Genomic DNA, 16,135 nt, shown 5'->3' with positions numbered 1-16,135 from the left:
TGTTAAAGATGAAACGACAAAATATAATGAAAGGAAGTGACGGCTTATATTGTACATTGTGTAATCTGTATATTGGCGTGTACTGCCCTCTGGTGCACAAAACCGTCAACTAGAATTCATGTTCAAATCTCTGCTCTATAATGATTCATTATAGATCCGTGGTTCGGATGTATTTTAAATGAGAAAAGAACCACACAATCAATCAGTTTTCCCTTAATTAAGTCAATAACTGTTTATTGAGGTTGCGTCGGAAAGCTTCTGACATGGTGCCCAGAAAGGGCAAATAAGACAAATAACACCATGTGGAGGATTTGCACGATGCTGTCACTATACATGTTTGGCACTAATTTGACACAGCTGGCAATATCTGTACCAAAGTAATAATTATAATAATCAAATGAACAAAGAAAGTGATTGCTATCATTAGTTTTATATGTATGTTGTCAAAGTGCAACAAATGCCTAAAGCTTGTTTAGTCATATGCAGTGTTCTACATATATTTGGGGTACAATAATATGGATTTACAATATAGTCTATTAAAATCTATTTATAGATAACATTTTTATCTTTCTAATGAAATTAAGAGGAAGGTATCCTCAATGGCAACATGTGATAACTAATTTGGTTGCATAATGTATTAAATTAGGACAACTATAAAGCCATACTAAAATTTAGATAAATTTGACAAACAACAATAACATTAAAAACTGATATATATATATATATATATATATATATATATATATATATATATATATATATATATATATATATATATAAGATAGCATATGGCACTCTATATTGCTTTGAAGAAACGGTTGATTTTATAGACTGTTACAACACCCATGATCATTGCTGTCAATTCATGACCAGTTTTTATCAGTCAAGTCAGTGATATAACATGATCATCAATGCATTCAAAAAAATATCCCATTTTAAGTGTATTTTGTTATTGCTAACACCAATAGCTATATCTGGGCTATTATAATGTTTTTTTTTATAGCCATAAATATGTAATATTTTTAACAGACATAAGCACTAATATTGTCAGAGAGGATAACAGTCAATTTTTAAAGCACATAATACAGAGGAAGAGGTGTCTATGGCATTCACAATGGGATTTCATGGAGTGGAAGGAAAAGCAGCTGACATTCAGGCCCATAAACAAACATGCATAATCATACTGTATGCAGCTGTATTTAGAGTTCTTGGGGCCCGGGGGAGTTCCGGGGGAGTAGGTACCCCTTGGTAGAAATCCTTCCGTCATTTGTGTGGTGCCTAAACACTTCTGCTAGTGTAACACTTGTCTAGCTAGTACAATATATTAATTCCACTTAAATGACATTGTTTAAAGCCAATTTATATTATTCCAGTTATATTCAGAGGTTAAATGCTTAGTGCCAACTAATCGTTTTGTGGGCTGGAAGACCTGCTGTCTTAACAGCACTATTTCAGATCCTTTCCACAGTGTTCACAAAATGCTAGATGAATGGTTCTAGACAAATACGATAGATTTAGTAAAACAGGCTGACAGGAAGTTAGGCATAGACTAGCATGTTAATAATAAACATGAATATGCACATTGGGAGAATGTAAATGAGAGAATGATTAAACATGATACATTCACACAGTAAAATACAAAATAATGTTTGATCCAAATTCACAGGCAAAATGCAAATATATTTATGCAATTCCACACTCTCAATAAATCCACAAAAATAAAATAATTACTCTTTTTTTTTTCAAGCTAACTAAAAACACTCCACATAAGTTATTTTGATACGTGATGCAATCATGCAAATAATTTACTTAAAAAAAATACACCAAATATTACAATAAATATATAACATGATAGGAGTGGCTTTATAACCCTGTATTCTTGTTTGTCCTCATAGGTTTCCTTTGCTTGTGTTTTCTTTCATCATCCTCCCACTGCATCAAACGGGTGAAGGTAGGGCTGGAGTTAAGATGGCTGACACAGCGGGCTGTCATTTCAAATGAGCACTAAGTAAATTACTCTCCCTCCATTATCGTAATGAGAAGCCTTTCCCATCGAGAGAGGGAGACAGCAAGGGGGGACAAATGATATTGACCCTTTGGCACACAGACAACATTAGTCCTATGAAGCTCTCTTCCTCTAAGTCAAAACACTCAAATATACAATGCCCTTATGAAATTTGAACTAAGAAGAGGTGAATTCACTAGCAGTATTCCACACTCATATCGACCTTTCTAGTTGGTATATGGTGAACAAAGACTTTCTTTCTCTCATACATACACATAAGAAGAGTCATGCTGCAGGCATTATAATGCATGCAATGTAAGTAGCAATCAAAGTATAAAATAGGATTTAAATATTAGTACATTAACACACACAGACTTGCCCACACAGAAACAATTCAGTACAAGTAGAAAGCATACATGAAATTGAATGGCTCCTGATTCTTGCATTAAGTATTAGTATATTGAGTTGGACCACAGTCAGAAAGCAGAGACAGCAGACAAGTTCACGTTAAATGGGATAAACTAACACATAAAATACTGACTAGATTTGGTAGATACTGAGTGGAGATAAATGTACTGTGAAGCAGCCTTTATAAATGTATGCCTATAAGAGAACAGGATAAAAAAACAAAAAAATAATGATTATAATAAAAAAGTGAGATCCTGAGGACCAGTGTGAATGAGGGTTTCTAGGTTCCAGTGGAACAGACATGCACTCTCACTATTTAGAGGTAATATAACTATAACATTTTTCCCCCCCGATACATACATTTTGATGACCGTAGCGCTTTATAATCTCTAATAGCAGCCTGAATTCACCTCTGCTTCTTATATATTGGAAGATACAACTTGTATATTGTCACATAATATCATTGATTGATAAGAATAATATCCTACACAGGGAGGAACAAAAGTGCAACATTCACAAATTCATTCTCATGCCTACTCTGAGACGGCTATCAGCGAAAAAGCTTTGGCAACCTTTGCCCTTCTGAAAAGAGACTATTAAGGGTTATGGTCATCAGTTTATGTCAGATTTATCTAGAGGTCTGTGCAGCGCTCCTGCTTGCTGTAATGGTCGAACTGGCTCTTCCAGTGCATCATGTAAGAGCTCCAGCGATGGAATTCCACTTTCCACTGTTGCTCAACATCATCAATGTTGTCTAGGAAAGAAATATGAAAATAAATAAGAGAAAGACAACAACATGACGTTTGAGAGAAAGGCAAGACAAAAAAAAAGTTGAAGGGGAAGGATGAATTTAAGAAAGGCAGAAAATAGGAACATTTCTATACAAAGAGCTGTAAAAATTAAGTAATCTATTAAAACTACTCAGCAGTACTACATCACAATAAAATTCCCACCCATTTAACAAAGCAATTGCCAACAGCCCCCAGAGAAGAGTTCATTTTGAAATCTATGATTTGAAGTCATTATAGGCACGCCTGTACAACTCTCCCAGGCTCCACCTAAAATAACAAGTTTTTAATTGCTTCATATTCTGGTTCACTTCCAGTGTAATAGTTGGCAAAGGACATTTGTTTAGATTTGGAGCACAAATTATACATTTGCACAGACAAGGCATTTCCTTGAGAAACAACAAATGGTTTATATTATGGCTATTGCTGTAAGTTCTTTGAACCTGATTTGCCCACAGAAGGACATGAAAAACCAAATCATAACAACAACAATAACATCATTTAGAATAATAATACAAAATATAATCCTAAAAAAAAAAAATATCTAAACATTCTCACTTTTAATTTCTGAAAAGCATAATTTACTACTTTTTTAGTTATTTCAGTTATTTTAAAGAAAGAAATGAGGTAGAGGAATATTGAGCATATAAGCAGAACCCAAAATATTATCTTTGTAAGATTATTTAATCTTACTTCTGTTGTGTAGACTCCCTCTCCTAAACATCCTTAAATTCCACTGACCCATATACAAAACAATTTTCCCTTTCAGACTAAATTCTAAAAAAAATTCTGTACTTCCTCTATGTCCATGTTGATAAATATAAGAAAATCTATTTTCATGATGGTGGAATTTACTGGTTGGGTTCATTACCTGTGATGTTAAGCAGACGAGGCAGGAAACGGTTCCACAGAGCACAAACCTGTGTTCTTAGACCCTTGTGCACCTTCAGTTGCTCTGTATTCAAGCCCACAAACTTTTGGTCAGTAGCAGTATACTGAGGCCACCGTTTCCGACTGTCCATGTTGCCATCAGTGTTAATGTTGGGATTACTTCATGCAGACAAAAAAAAAAGACATGGAGTTAGTTACCTTCCAGGCAAAACTATATCATTCCATAACTAATAGATAAATTGAACCTTTATCTGAAAAAAGCAATATGACTAATCTTTCATGTGCACCTGACTCATTTGCTATTTCCCTTACCCGGTGCGGGCAAAATTAGCCCAGTATCTCATAATTCGTCGACTGAGTTTCTCTTCTTCTGCTGTGTAATTGAGTCGTTTTTCTAATGGCAGGCCAAACACAAACTCAATCTCATAACCATGGATTACTCCCATCCACTCAGGCCAGGCCAAGTTCGAGGCTCGATGGTCAAACAGGTAAAGGTACACAGCACCTAAGGACAAAAAGAACTGAACTGAATTGAAAAAAGGGCAGTGCAGTTTGAGAAAACTGGCCTTGAACTATTTTGCATTAAAGATACGCACTTCATCCTAGTGGTCTTGGATTTCATGCTGACATCTGTCAGCACGTTTATTAACTGTTGTTTAACTGTTGACCATTATAATGGCCTTACCATGTGCATTGTCATCATTGTAACTTGTTGGTCCTGAGTTCCCCCAGCCTAGTGTCCCTGGAGCGGCATTATGGGGGTTAGAGTGCTGAGCATATGATCTTGCAAAGTGCTGTAGAGGACAGATGACATTTTGATCTCCTACAATGTCGTCCATTGCATCTCGATTCTTTTGGGGGTTGTTCTCATCCATCCAGTCAGTGTACTGAAGTATAACTGCCTCCAAGCCAATCTCATTAGCATGAGGAACACCCATCTTCACACCTTCAAGAAAGTCTTCTCGAGATATCAAACTTTCATTGTCTTTACTGAATCCCGGTGCACCATACAGCAAGAAGTAAGATCCCTCATCCTGATTTACACCCAACAAGATCTGAGTGTATTTGAAGTTACCAGAGTTAATCATGGCTTCTGGGGTGTCAGGAAGGAAAACACCATCTATGACAGGCACAAAGGAAAAGCGGAACAGGCTGCTATAGGGGAGCACTTGCCACTCCTGATCAATTAGTTCCTGTGGATGTTTGTTCCTTAGGCAGTCAACCAACTCAGTATCATTACCTTCACTGCAGCCAACAAGTTTGCTCAGCAAGGTGGCCCTCCGACGGGCCTCATTAAAGCTAACAGTCGCCCAAGGGGTATTAGGAACACCGCTCTGCATTATGGCACGAGTGAAGAATGGGCGGCTGTCTGGTGACAGAACATGCATGCCGACTGATGCTCCCCCAGCACTTTCTCCAAAAATGGTGACCTGTTTTGGGTTCCCGCCGAAGAAGTGGATGTTTTCTTGGACCCACTGGAGGGCCAACCTCTGGTCAAGGAGACCCACATTTCCTGGTGCTTCTGATGAGCCATTGAGGGCAAGGAATCCAAAAGCTCCAACACGATAGTTCATAGACACAACCACTACCTTTTCGGAGTAAGCCAAGTACCGTCCGTCATAGACATCTAAAGAGGAGGAACCACTATAGAAGCCACCACCATATATCCAGACCATTACTGCAAGGTTCTGCGGCCTAGGGGTAGGAGGTACCCACACATTAAGGTAAAGACAGTCCTCACTCATCATTCTGTTGGGGTTCCACATCTCGCTACCTTGAAAGCCTGGGTAAGAGGTGTCTATAAACTGATAACAGGCATTTGGGTAGTCTTTAGCCTCGAAGATTCCATTCCAGGGTTTTTTGGGTTCTGCCTTCTTGAAACGTCTCTTCCCAATAGGAGGTTCAGCATATGGGATCCCCAAGAAAGCGATCACATGACTCCGGTCTGGAACAGGCAAGCGTACACCCTGCACACGGCCCAACCGTGTTCCTACTATGAGGTCGGATTCACTCTGTGCATGACAGCAGTGGAAGAGTAACATGAGGAGCACAGCAGGCATAAGGAAAACGTCTGAGGTCTTCATGGTGTCTTTTATTTTGTTGGTTGGGAAACTACGGTGATCTCACTGTTCTGAGCCAAGCTCAGTATGACCTGTAAATGAAAGGCACAAGATGAAAAACTGAGGCAACAACAAAAGATTTGTGATCCATTAAATTTAATTCCTAAGCATGTATACTTAAAAAGTTATTTTGCATGCTCGGAGCCTAGTGTGACTGAAAGAATAATGACACGGATTTCAAGGCCAAACAGCATATAACGGTGTGACCAACCAAAAAAGGACTGATGCATAGAGAAACTCCGCTGTAGCTAGGATAATGCTCACTTTCTAAAACTCACAAACACACCTGTGAGATGGAGGTTTGTGTTTTACATGTTGCATGGTTGCTATGCTGACTGGATTAGTTCTTGGGGCACAGTTAGGGATAGGAGCACATGAATTTGACTGCAGCTGTGTGAGTGTCTGTTTAAACGAGGCTATTTCTGTTCCCCCTGGCTCCTTTGACTGTGCGGGGTTCTATTTTTGTGGGTGTCACTTCTCTCTATCAGTCCATCTGCCACTCTGTCCATCCAATGTCCATGTGTATGCTACACAAAGCATCACTTAAGTGATCTTGGCAATCCAACCATTACACAATCAAAGAGACAGTTGAAAAGCTTGCATGACATTACTTCTGTGTATAACAAAATATATTTTCATAAGTTTACTTTTTGTCCATTCAATAACATTGTCCTTCATTTTATTAAAGAACAGTTCACAAATATTGTAATATTTGCTCTGGAAAAAGGAAATACAGGCTCTCAAAGGCACCATCCATGGATATCTTAAAGGGGTCATATGATGCTGCTAAAAAGAACATTATTTTATGCATTTGGTGTAATGAAATGTGTTTATGCAGTTTAAGGTTAAAAAAACACATTATTTACCACACACTGTACATTATTGTTTCCCATCTATGCCCTGCCTTCTGAAACGTGTCTATTTCTCAAAAGGCTCATCGCTCTGAAAAGCAAGGTGTGCATAAAACCCATTATAACCGTCATCTAAACATGATTTTTAGTTATGTTTTCTTTTGGAAGGCAAAAACAAAGTATTTTCGCTTTCTCAATGAAACAGCGGCACACACCATGGTCTTGAGTGAGCAGAGGAAGGAGGCCTAGTGAGCCGTGGCTGGCTTGAATGAGCAGAGGCAACAACAATACTACAATGTATTAAAAGGAATGGTTTTTTTCTTTGCATGAACATCTGTGTGCGTTATGCAAATCGTCCCACATACTGACGTAGATATGTTGGAGGTATGTTAAAACGAGCCGTTTCAGGGGGGCGTAGATGAGTGTTAACTTTTATAAAAGAATATCTCTTTGGATTTGAGATTTTAGTCTTTGCAACTTCACAGATCTTCTTTATTCATCAAGAGCTAGTAACACTCCAAAGAGAAAGAAAATTTTGAAATCGGATCATATGACCCCTCTAATAAGAAATTGGTGCCAAATGCTTCAACAAGATCGCTTATTAAATAATCTGTTGGCAGTTTCAGAGAAACCGATCTTAAAATAACAAGCAAGATAATTGGACTCAATAGTAAAAAGAGGCTTGGGGGACTGCAATGAAATTCATCAGTCACATCGTCTCAATGGATTTATTAATATCTTAAAAGACAGCTGCATGTCGGAAATGGGGGGCAAGGGTAGCTTTAAGCGAAGAATTGGGGATAGGCAGAGGGGGAGAGGCAGGCTGGACTCAAATTAGATTCTAGAATCCATGTATGAAGTTCACTGGGTGGTTGGGGGGGGGGGGTGTTTTCAGTTTGGGATTACATTGTTGTGCACACCATCATGTCAATAAACACACAGCCTTCTCTCTCTAACTTTCCACAATGCTTTCCTCCTGTAAGGGTAGGATGATAGTCAGTCCTTTTCAATTTAATGGGAAACATTATTGCTAAACCATAAAACATTTGTCACAATCATTGCAAGCAAACCTTAATCTATCTCTATTGCCATGAAAATTAAGAGCCTGCATTACCCATTGCATCCGAAATCTTATGTGTACAGTCAGTCTGTACTTGGTTTCACAATTGTTTCCATCTCTAAGACTAGTTTTGTGTTAATGAAGGGGTGGATTAGCCCTTTAAATCCTCAATCTCTATTTCAAACCAATAAACTCTTAAATTTGTAATTACCACAAGTAGGTCCAAAAATCTCAGAAAGCACAGAATAGAGTAAACGTGACTTCTTGAAAGGCCTAGATCAGTCAGAATTTCTACTTCACAATGGAAGCAAAGATTTGAACCGAATTAATACTACCAGCAAACCTAAATGATGTTCTATCCATGCTGTCATTTCTTGGTACCCATAGCGTGACATGACCAACAGGCCAAAACATATCAAAACTGACAGTTTGATGAGCGCCACTGAGATTGATGGAATTTTCCATTTCGTGGTCTGTCCGTCTAATATTTCATGAGAGAGTGTTCAGTAGCGAACACGTGCCAACAAAACCACACTTGTGCTCATGCTGTCCAACTGTAGTGATGCAATTATAACAATTACAATATTTTAAGGTTTCAAACAATCCCCCAGTTGATGAGGTATTTTGCATGCTTCAATAGAATGTTAATGCTAATCACTCTTCTCTGCCGCAGTTGTACAACTATAATTAACTTTTCCCAGTGGAGCACATCTTCTGAAGTCAAAATGCTTATAACTGCATCAACATCTGAGTCAGAAGTCTCTGTTATTGTGAGACTGAGTGGGTCATTCTTGTTATGCGGTATATTTTGAACTCTCAAACTTAAATCAACATGCCTGTGTTGTAATGTAAATATATCAAACAGACTTTCAGAAACAGGATCTGGTCAAGTTTAAGAAAACCCTCAGTAAGAGACACTTACATTTTTATTAAATTATAGGCCTAGCTTAATTTTTTACACAATGGCAAGAAAATTAACAGGAGTATGGACATAAAAAAGGTACAGTTAAATAATTTCTCAGTGAGGGGCTTAAGTTTGACACTGTGCCTGGAGGATGATGTCATCTCATGCTTTTGATAGTTAAAGGGAAACAGCAAAAGACTAAAAAGATGTTAAGTGATAACAAGGACACACACAGAAAAAAATAAATAAGAATATTTCCAAGAAAACAATGTTTTGTTTGAAACGTTTTAAGTAGAAAAAGGAAACACCTGGAGTGTTTCTAAATAATTTATAGTATATATATATATACATACATATATATATATATATATATATACATACATATATATATATATATATATACATACATATATATATATATATATATATATATATATATATATAAAAAGTCAAACCAACTTAAGAGGATTATTTAAAATCCCACCCTTTATTTACATAATTTTGATACTGGAAAACTAATGTCTTACATCTTTACAAATCCGCAGGATAATATTTAGTTAAAAATATTAAGACACTATATATGCAATATACAGCATATATAGCATTATCTCTAATACAGCTATAACGGGAACGACCCATGAAGTTACAATAAAGAAACAAAATAAAAATAACGTTACCCGTAATATAAAAACACAATGAACTCATTAATCTGGTTAAATATGACATGAAGACTATGATAGGGAAATCCGACAACATTTTAGGCTATACTTCAACGTGCTTTGCAATGAACTTCAATAAATATATCTCAGACACGCACGCAATTTGAGCGTTACGTACCAGAAAAATCAAAGGAGACGGGAAGGTTACAAGAATACAGCTGCTGAACGTAAACAAGCCTTAATTTTAAGGAACTAGGGCCTCCGATTATGCGCGCGCCTGTGTATTTCTCCAGCACGTCTTATTACATCCATTCTTTTGCTCGTCAAAAATGACCATTAAAGGCACGAGCATCGAACACTCTCAATGTTATTCGTTTTTGCATACTTGTTTATACACATTTGTTCACAAAGCGCATATTTTAAACCGTTGTCATGTTCCTAGCTTTAGACATATTTAGCGAACTACAATTAATAGAAAATGAAAGCAGTGATTAATATTACAATAATCGCTTTGGCCTGCAAAATGACTGCAATCATCAAATCCATTCATGTTTATTACACTCCTAGTTTAAAACGCTACAAATAGTATTAATTAAGTATTCACGACTGTATTACAACAACATACTATAAATATGCAACATGAAACGAGATGTAAATATGCCCCGAGTAGATGCGCTCCAACACTGACGCCAAATTCACGCATTCTGATCTCATCTTCTTTATATATTTTTTATTTATTCACAGTGTTGCCTGAGTTACCTGTCAGATGAAGAACCTATGAAATGCCAGAGTAAAACCTCACAGAATCCGCAAAGATGCCTAAATTGTACCTGGCGATTCCAGTTCACAAGCCGGCTTTGCTTCAGCGCCTCTTGCCCGGACTCTTCCACTCTGCCTGTCCTTGAATGAAGAAAGCCAGAACGGTTACCGTGTCGTAGGGCTATAACCAAAACCTGGACAGCTGGGCTGGGGGTAGCGTGAAGAGAGTGAATTATAATCTCGCCAGTCTGATTTTAACGCTGGATCAAGCCTCTGACGGAACTAAGAGAAGAGGCGTACTGCACTGCTATGTCGGTAGGGGGAGACAAGCGTATCGACAAAAAACAAACAAACAAACTGTGGAGTTCTCGCGAGATGATGAACTGATTTTCGTTCTCACCCACCCGGTTCTACAGTGTAGTATATATAGGGTGCGTCGTTTGTGCAGTCGTCAGCATTAAGTGCACTTGTCAGGAAAGGTCCACTGTATTTTTTTGTTTTGTTCTGCCGTTTAAATGTATCCACAGTATGCAATGCATGCCGCATGGCTTAGGCTATTTGTGGGATTTAAAATACGATTTTTTTTCTCTCTAAAATACCGTAATAAAAGACCCATCACAACTTCTTTAAAAATATATTTTTAATTCTCATCATGTACTGAAGTTTATGGTTTCTGTTTCAATAGAGCTGAATTCTTTTCCTCAACCCCCTCAATCACATCTATTATCATCTACCTTGCCTTGCAGATGTAAGATGGAAATGGCTGAGATTACACTCTACACAATCGTGACTTTACACAATCATCTACATTCCTTTATTCCTCCTCGCTTCCATTGCTAATGACCACTGACCAGGCTCAAACAGAATCTGCTCACATGAAGCTCAGCAGAAAGCACTACAAATATCCACAGAATTGAAGCACTTATTTTTGTACACCATTCCCATTGCTTGTATGTTTAATGAACATGTTGATGAATTGGATTAATGATTTAACCACACATAAGGTGTTTTGGTAAATTTTTAATACCACAGATTTAGCGCAAGAATCATAACAGAAAAGGTCAGCAGATTTCTTTTGGGTCTACTGCTGAGCTAGGAGAGCAGAACACTTACAGAATGCAGATCATAAATTATCTTAGATTTTTTTTTCCGCTTGTTGGTGTAAATCTCTTGTGGAGATCAGTGCTGCTGGCAATATGCATAGTTCTATAAACTTGTTAGTCAGCATATGTAAAGTCAGTCCATCTTAGCATTGGGGCCAGTGTAGTGTTAAAAGTATGGGAGACATCACTCACTCAGTGCATTCCTATAAAAAAATGTATATGTATGATGACAATTATATTGAATAAAAACTCGGTAAATTGATAAGTGGCCATCTCCAATTCTATTATTGTACTTTTATCCCAGAGCTCAGTCTAGTCTTTAAACGGAGAATTAAAGTGCACCATTTTAAATGTTACTACAGTGTAAATCCATCTTCCTCTCTGTTGGTTCTGCATTATGTGATTCCTGCCAAATCAGCACCAGCCATAGCATCCATGTAAATCCAAGCCAAAAAGAGAGTGAAAATATTGCAGACAGAAAAACGCAGAGATGGTGGATAGAAAAAAAGGAGCCTTGTCAGAGCAATCAATAAGGGCAGTTAAAAGCATCTGTTTGCGGAGTTCAACCTATTATCTGATTGCTGGCCTACTGGTGATTGCATGGACACATTAATCTCTCCCTCTCTCAATCCCTCACTCATTGTACCCCTAATAATTCTGGCCTCATAATTCACTGCTTTAAGTTTCAGAAATTTCAAGAGAAAATGCTGATTATGCTTGCAAAGATACTCAAATGTTACATCAAAATTTAAGCCAGGGTTCTCAACTCTGGCCAGCAAGATCCATTTTCCTGTAGAGTTCAGCTCCAACCTTGACCAAACTCACCTGACTGTAACTTGCTAGTGTTCCTAAAGACCTTGATTAGCTTGTTAAGGTGTGTTTGATAAGGGTTGGAGCTGAACACAGGAAAATTGATCTTGCAGGCCAGAGTTTAGAAGCCCTGAGTTAAGCCATTGTAGCCGGAAGACAACATATTTAGTCAGTAGAGAAATTATTTTCTAGCAGCAATAAGAAGTTGCTTTTACACGAAAATTGTGCAGAATGCATGGAATTACCTCCTAGCTGTGCAAACATGCATGCACTGGATGTGTTCTAATTGAGATTAAAAATTATAACTGGTATTAGTAATAATACAAGGTTCTTAGTCGTGCTCCAGGTGAAATGAAAATTAGGCAGGCAAACATAGAGAGCTGATATGCAGAATTGTAAAAAAATGGTCCCCTCAGAATGAACATTTGCTGAAAATGAACTTACCAATTTGTAGAGTATGTTTTTTCTTCAAAATGCATTTTGATATATGCAGCATTATAGAACACTTGCTCACAATTGGATCATCTGCAGTAAATGGGTCAGATTGAGAGTTCAAACAGCTGATGAAAACAATATCCCACAAATAATCCACTCGACAGTCCATCAATGAACATATGGTGTAGTGAAAAGCCACTTTTCTGTAATGAACAAATTCATCATGAAGTTGTTTTTATCTTCAAACCATTGTTTCCTTAATATTGCTTACTCCTATGAAAAAGAGAAATTTCCTCATTTTGATGGTACCCATTCACCGCAGAGGATCCATTGTTGAGCAAGTGATATAATGCTCAATTTCTCTGAATCTGCTCCAATTGAAGAAATAAACTAATCTACATCTTGGGTGGCTTGAGGTTGAAAAACCTTTTCTTTTGCAATTTTTTTTTGGCCGAAAAGTTCCTTTAAATATGGTCAAAATAAAGAAACCACTATAGTTTTGCTCACTTATTCTCACTCTGACCCACTCATACATTTCTCAGCAACAGTATTTTTTTAATGACACTCAGGAAGCTGCTCTAGAGCTCCCCCTGGTGGGAAGCTCTCTTGATTTTGGTGAGTTGTTGACCTATAATTTTAAATACAATGTGGTAGATTGTAACACCCATAAACTAATTTTACACAGTTTAGAAATAATAAGTATATATGTCAAAGCAAGCAGAACCTCAAACTGATTGATATGGGAATATTATAACCATATATAAAGTTTGAGGCAGATAACACACAAAAAAGGCAATTAATTTTGGATGGAATTGATTTCCAGGGAAATTTTTTACTTTGGTATGGGAAGGCTTTTATCATTACATTATTAATTGTAATTGTTGTCTATAATGTCAAATAAATTTAAAAACAGGAAGTCTGCAATATTATGACAAAAATATTATTGTCTATTACTGCTTTTGATATTGATTATTAATGTTGATTAATATATAAAAACTTTGTTTTTGTGTTTTTGTTTAAGTTTTGGAGAGACGGCATGTCATATTCTGGCCACACACACCAAAACTACTGTTATAATCACTGAAAATGCAAAATAAAGTCTTGAGCTGGCAGATTTCAGTCACTAAGTGGGTGCACTCAACAAAACTGGCGTTTTCAGCACTAAATGGATACACATCTGATTTTATTGAGCTTATTGAATTCATAAGCTTAACAGAAACGTGTGTAATTGGTTATAAGCCTCAACGAGTAAAACACAATCTCTGCGCAGATCTAAATCAATTTCTAAATCAATTTCCATCTGTTTTATCTAGCCTATAGGTACTTTCATGCCATGTCATTATTACAAGATTGCAACTGGTAAAAAGCATTAAAGTCATTGCAGAATGCATAATTAGAACTTGTAAACTGGGAATTTTCTGAGAGCTTTGTCTTGTTACTACTACATGACCGCTGCACTCTCTGTGTGGGTGTTGATAGTGTTGCCATGGAAACACATAAATCTGAGCTTCAAGAAGAGCATCACCTGTTGTCATCATGTAGTTACAGTATTACGACATGGCGAGACCGGGTATGGTTGTAACCACTGTTCTCTATTATAGATTAGTGGTTGTAACTCTTTTTATTTCAGCATCTGTAACTCACAAAATTTTTGAGCTAGACTGTACTAAATAATAATAAGTACTAAATAAAATATCGTTTTAGTCAAAAGAATTTACATTCTTTTCTCAAAATCAGTATATTCTTTATAAACTCATATTCACAGCCTTGACAACCATTCGTAAGATCAGGGAGGATGTGTGTAATTAATGAAATGATAGAAGTCCTAGCTTATCGCTGATTGGAGGAATAAGTGTTGTTACAAACTCCCCTAACCATTAAATATAATATGGAGGCAATGTGGGCTGTTTTTTAACTAACCTGAATAATCTTTAACTGACCACTCAGGTAATATTTTGTCTTCATAAAAATGTTCTGACCTCACAAAAAAATATGTCAAGGTTTGTGGACAGCTGTGTGGTTAAAAGATTAATCAGTAAAAGTATTTTCACAATCCAGAGTCCAGAACTACTTTTATTTCCACGATCACTGGAGATATGAACAAACAAACCTAGCATTTGATATAGAACCATTTCATCAGGGTTCTGAATAATGCTCCAATAGTTTATGCGATATGTCAATGGCAAATAAGCACAGAAGCAATAAAGTACTTTTTAAAAACTTTGAAGAGATAAAATAGGACTTTAGTATTGTCACCAATCATACCCAATAGAACACGGTTCATGATAAACTTGCATAAAAATGTCGCATATAACAAGTAACTAGGTGTAGTCTACACAGGCCATAAAAAATAAACAGAAATAGTGTGCTCAGGAGCAAGGTACAGGTGCAGGACACAAGGTCACACATGTCCTTTTGAATGGTGCAACATTCAGACAATTCTTCATCAGGCAGAAATGAATAAAAACATAATTTGGTCGAAATGTTCAAATTTTCATCTTTAAACATTCAAGATATTGTGATATAAAATTTGTAAACTGTAATTGATTTTACAGAAAAAAAATACTACAGTAAAAACTGTTAACTGGTTAATATGCCATTTTGCAGAAGAACAATGAATTACCAATTTTCAATGGAATACAGTAAAAGTAAATTCCTAGAAGTCCCTGTGTAGCACATCATCACATACGATTATTTTATTTAAATAGTTTGTTTATTCTTATTTTTGTTAGCAGTAATTTATATTATAGGATCTTTTGTGTTACACTGTCTCTTAAGAATGTTTAATGGTCAGGCAATGAACACTGATTCAACGTGTGGATTTCTATTGTGCCACATGTATTGATGTATTGATAATAACTTTATATCGCTGCATTTTTTTAAAAACCATAAATTTAACATGATTTTTTTTAATGTGTGTTATTTTAGCCTAAAGACCGATGAAAATTTGTGTCGATGTTTTAAAAGTTTGTCTTGAGCTTAAGATGGTGGTTGTGCAGCTAGCCGGATATTGTTCAGGAGATATTTTGTGTCCTTGAATTTTATCAGGTCAAAGTACAGAGTACACTGTATAGGTATCAAAGCAAATCTTTGATTGGGGCCATAAATTTAGTATGGTCAGCAAATAAAACAGACATCATCTTCCTGTCTTTACATAACCAGAAAATGATACAATTTATTTTCCATGTTGTCATACTATCGTGTCATTCTAATTTGATCCATAACCCCCCCCCCCACCCCCCACCCCCAAAGTAATTATCTGCTCCACTTTTGAGGGCAAAAATACTCAATGAACATTATATGCATTTGCCAACAGTGGTTATAATAGTCACTTTTTACAAT

General features: G+C 36.6%; 1 protein-coding gene across 1 annotated transcript; it reads right to left on the bottom strand.

Annotated features, from left to right (window-relative positions):
* Positions 1 to 206: 206 nt before the first annotated feature.
* On the bottom strand, positions 207 to 10,763 carry LOC128017077 (acetylcholinesterase). The gene is made up of 5 exons (XM_052602242.1): positions 10,517 to 10,763; positions 4,778 to 6,244; positions 4,405 to 4,597; positions 4,073 to 4,251; positions 207 to 3,167 (listed from the first exon to the last, which is right to left on the bottom strand). Exons 2-5 carry the CDS (start codon positions 6,174 to 6,176, stop codon positions 3,046 to 3,048), a joined length of 1,893 nt encoding a protein of 630 aa, XP_052458202.1. The 5' UTR covers positions 6,177 to 6,244; positions 10,517 to 10,763; the 3' UTR covers positions 207 to 3,045.
* Positions 10,764 to 16,135: the final 5,372 nt, after the last annotated feature.

The sequence above is a fragment of the Carassius gibelio genome, chromosome A7, assembly GCF_023724105.1.
Source record: "Carassius gibelio isolate Cgi1373 ecotype wild population from Czech Republic chromosome A7, carGib1.2-hapl.c, whole genome shotgun sequence".
NCBI lineage: Eukaryota > Metazoa > Chordata > Actinopteri > Cypriniformes > Cyprinidae > Carassius > Carassius gibelio.
This window is presented reverse-complemented; position numbering and strand designations above follow the sequence as displayed.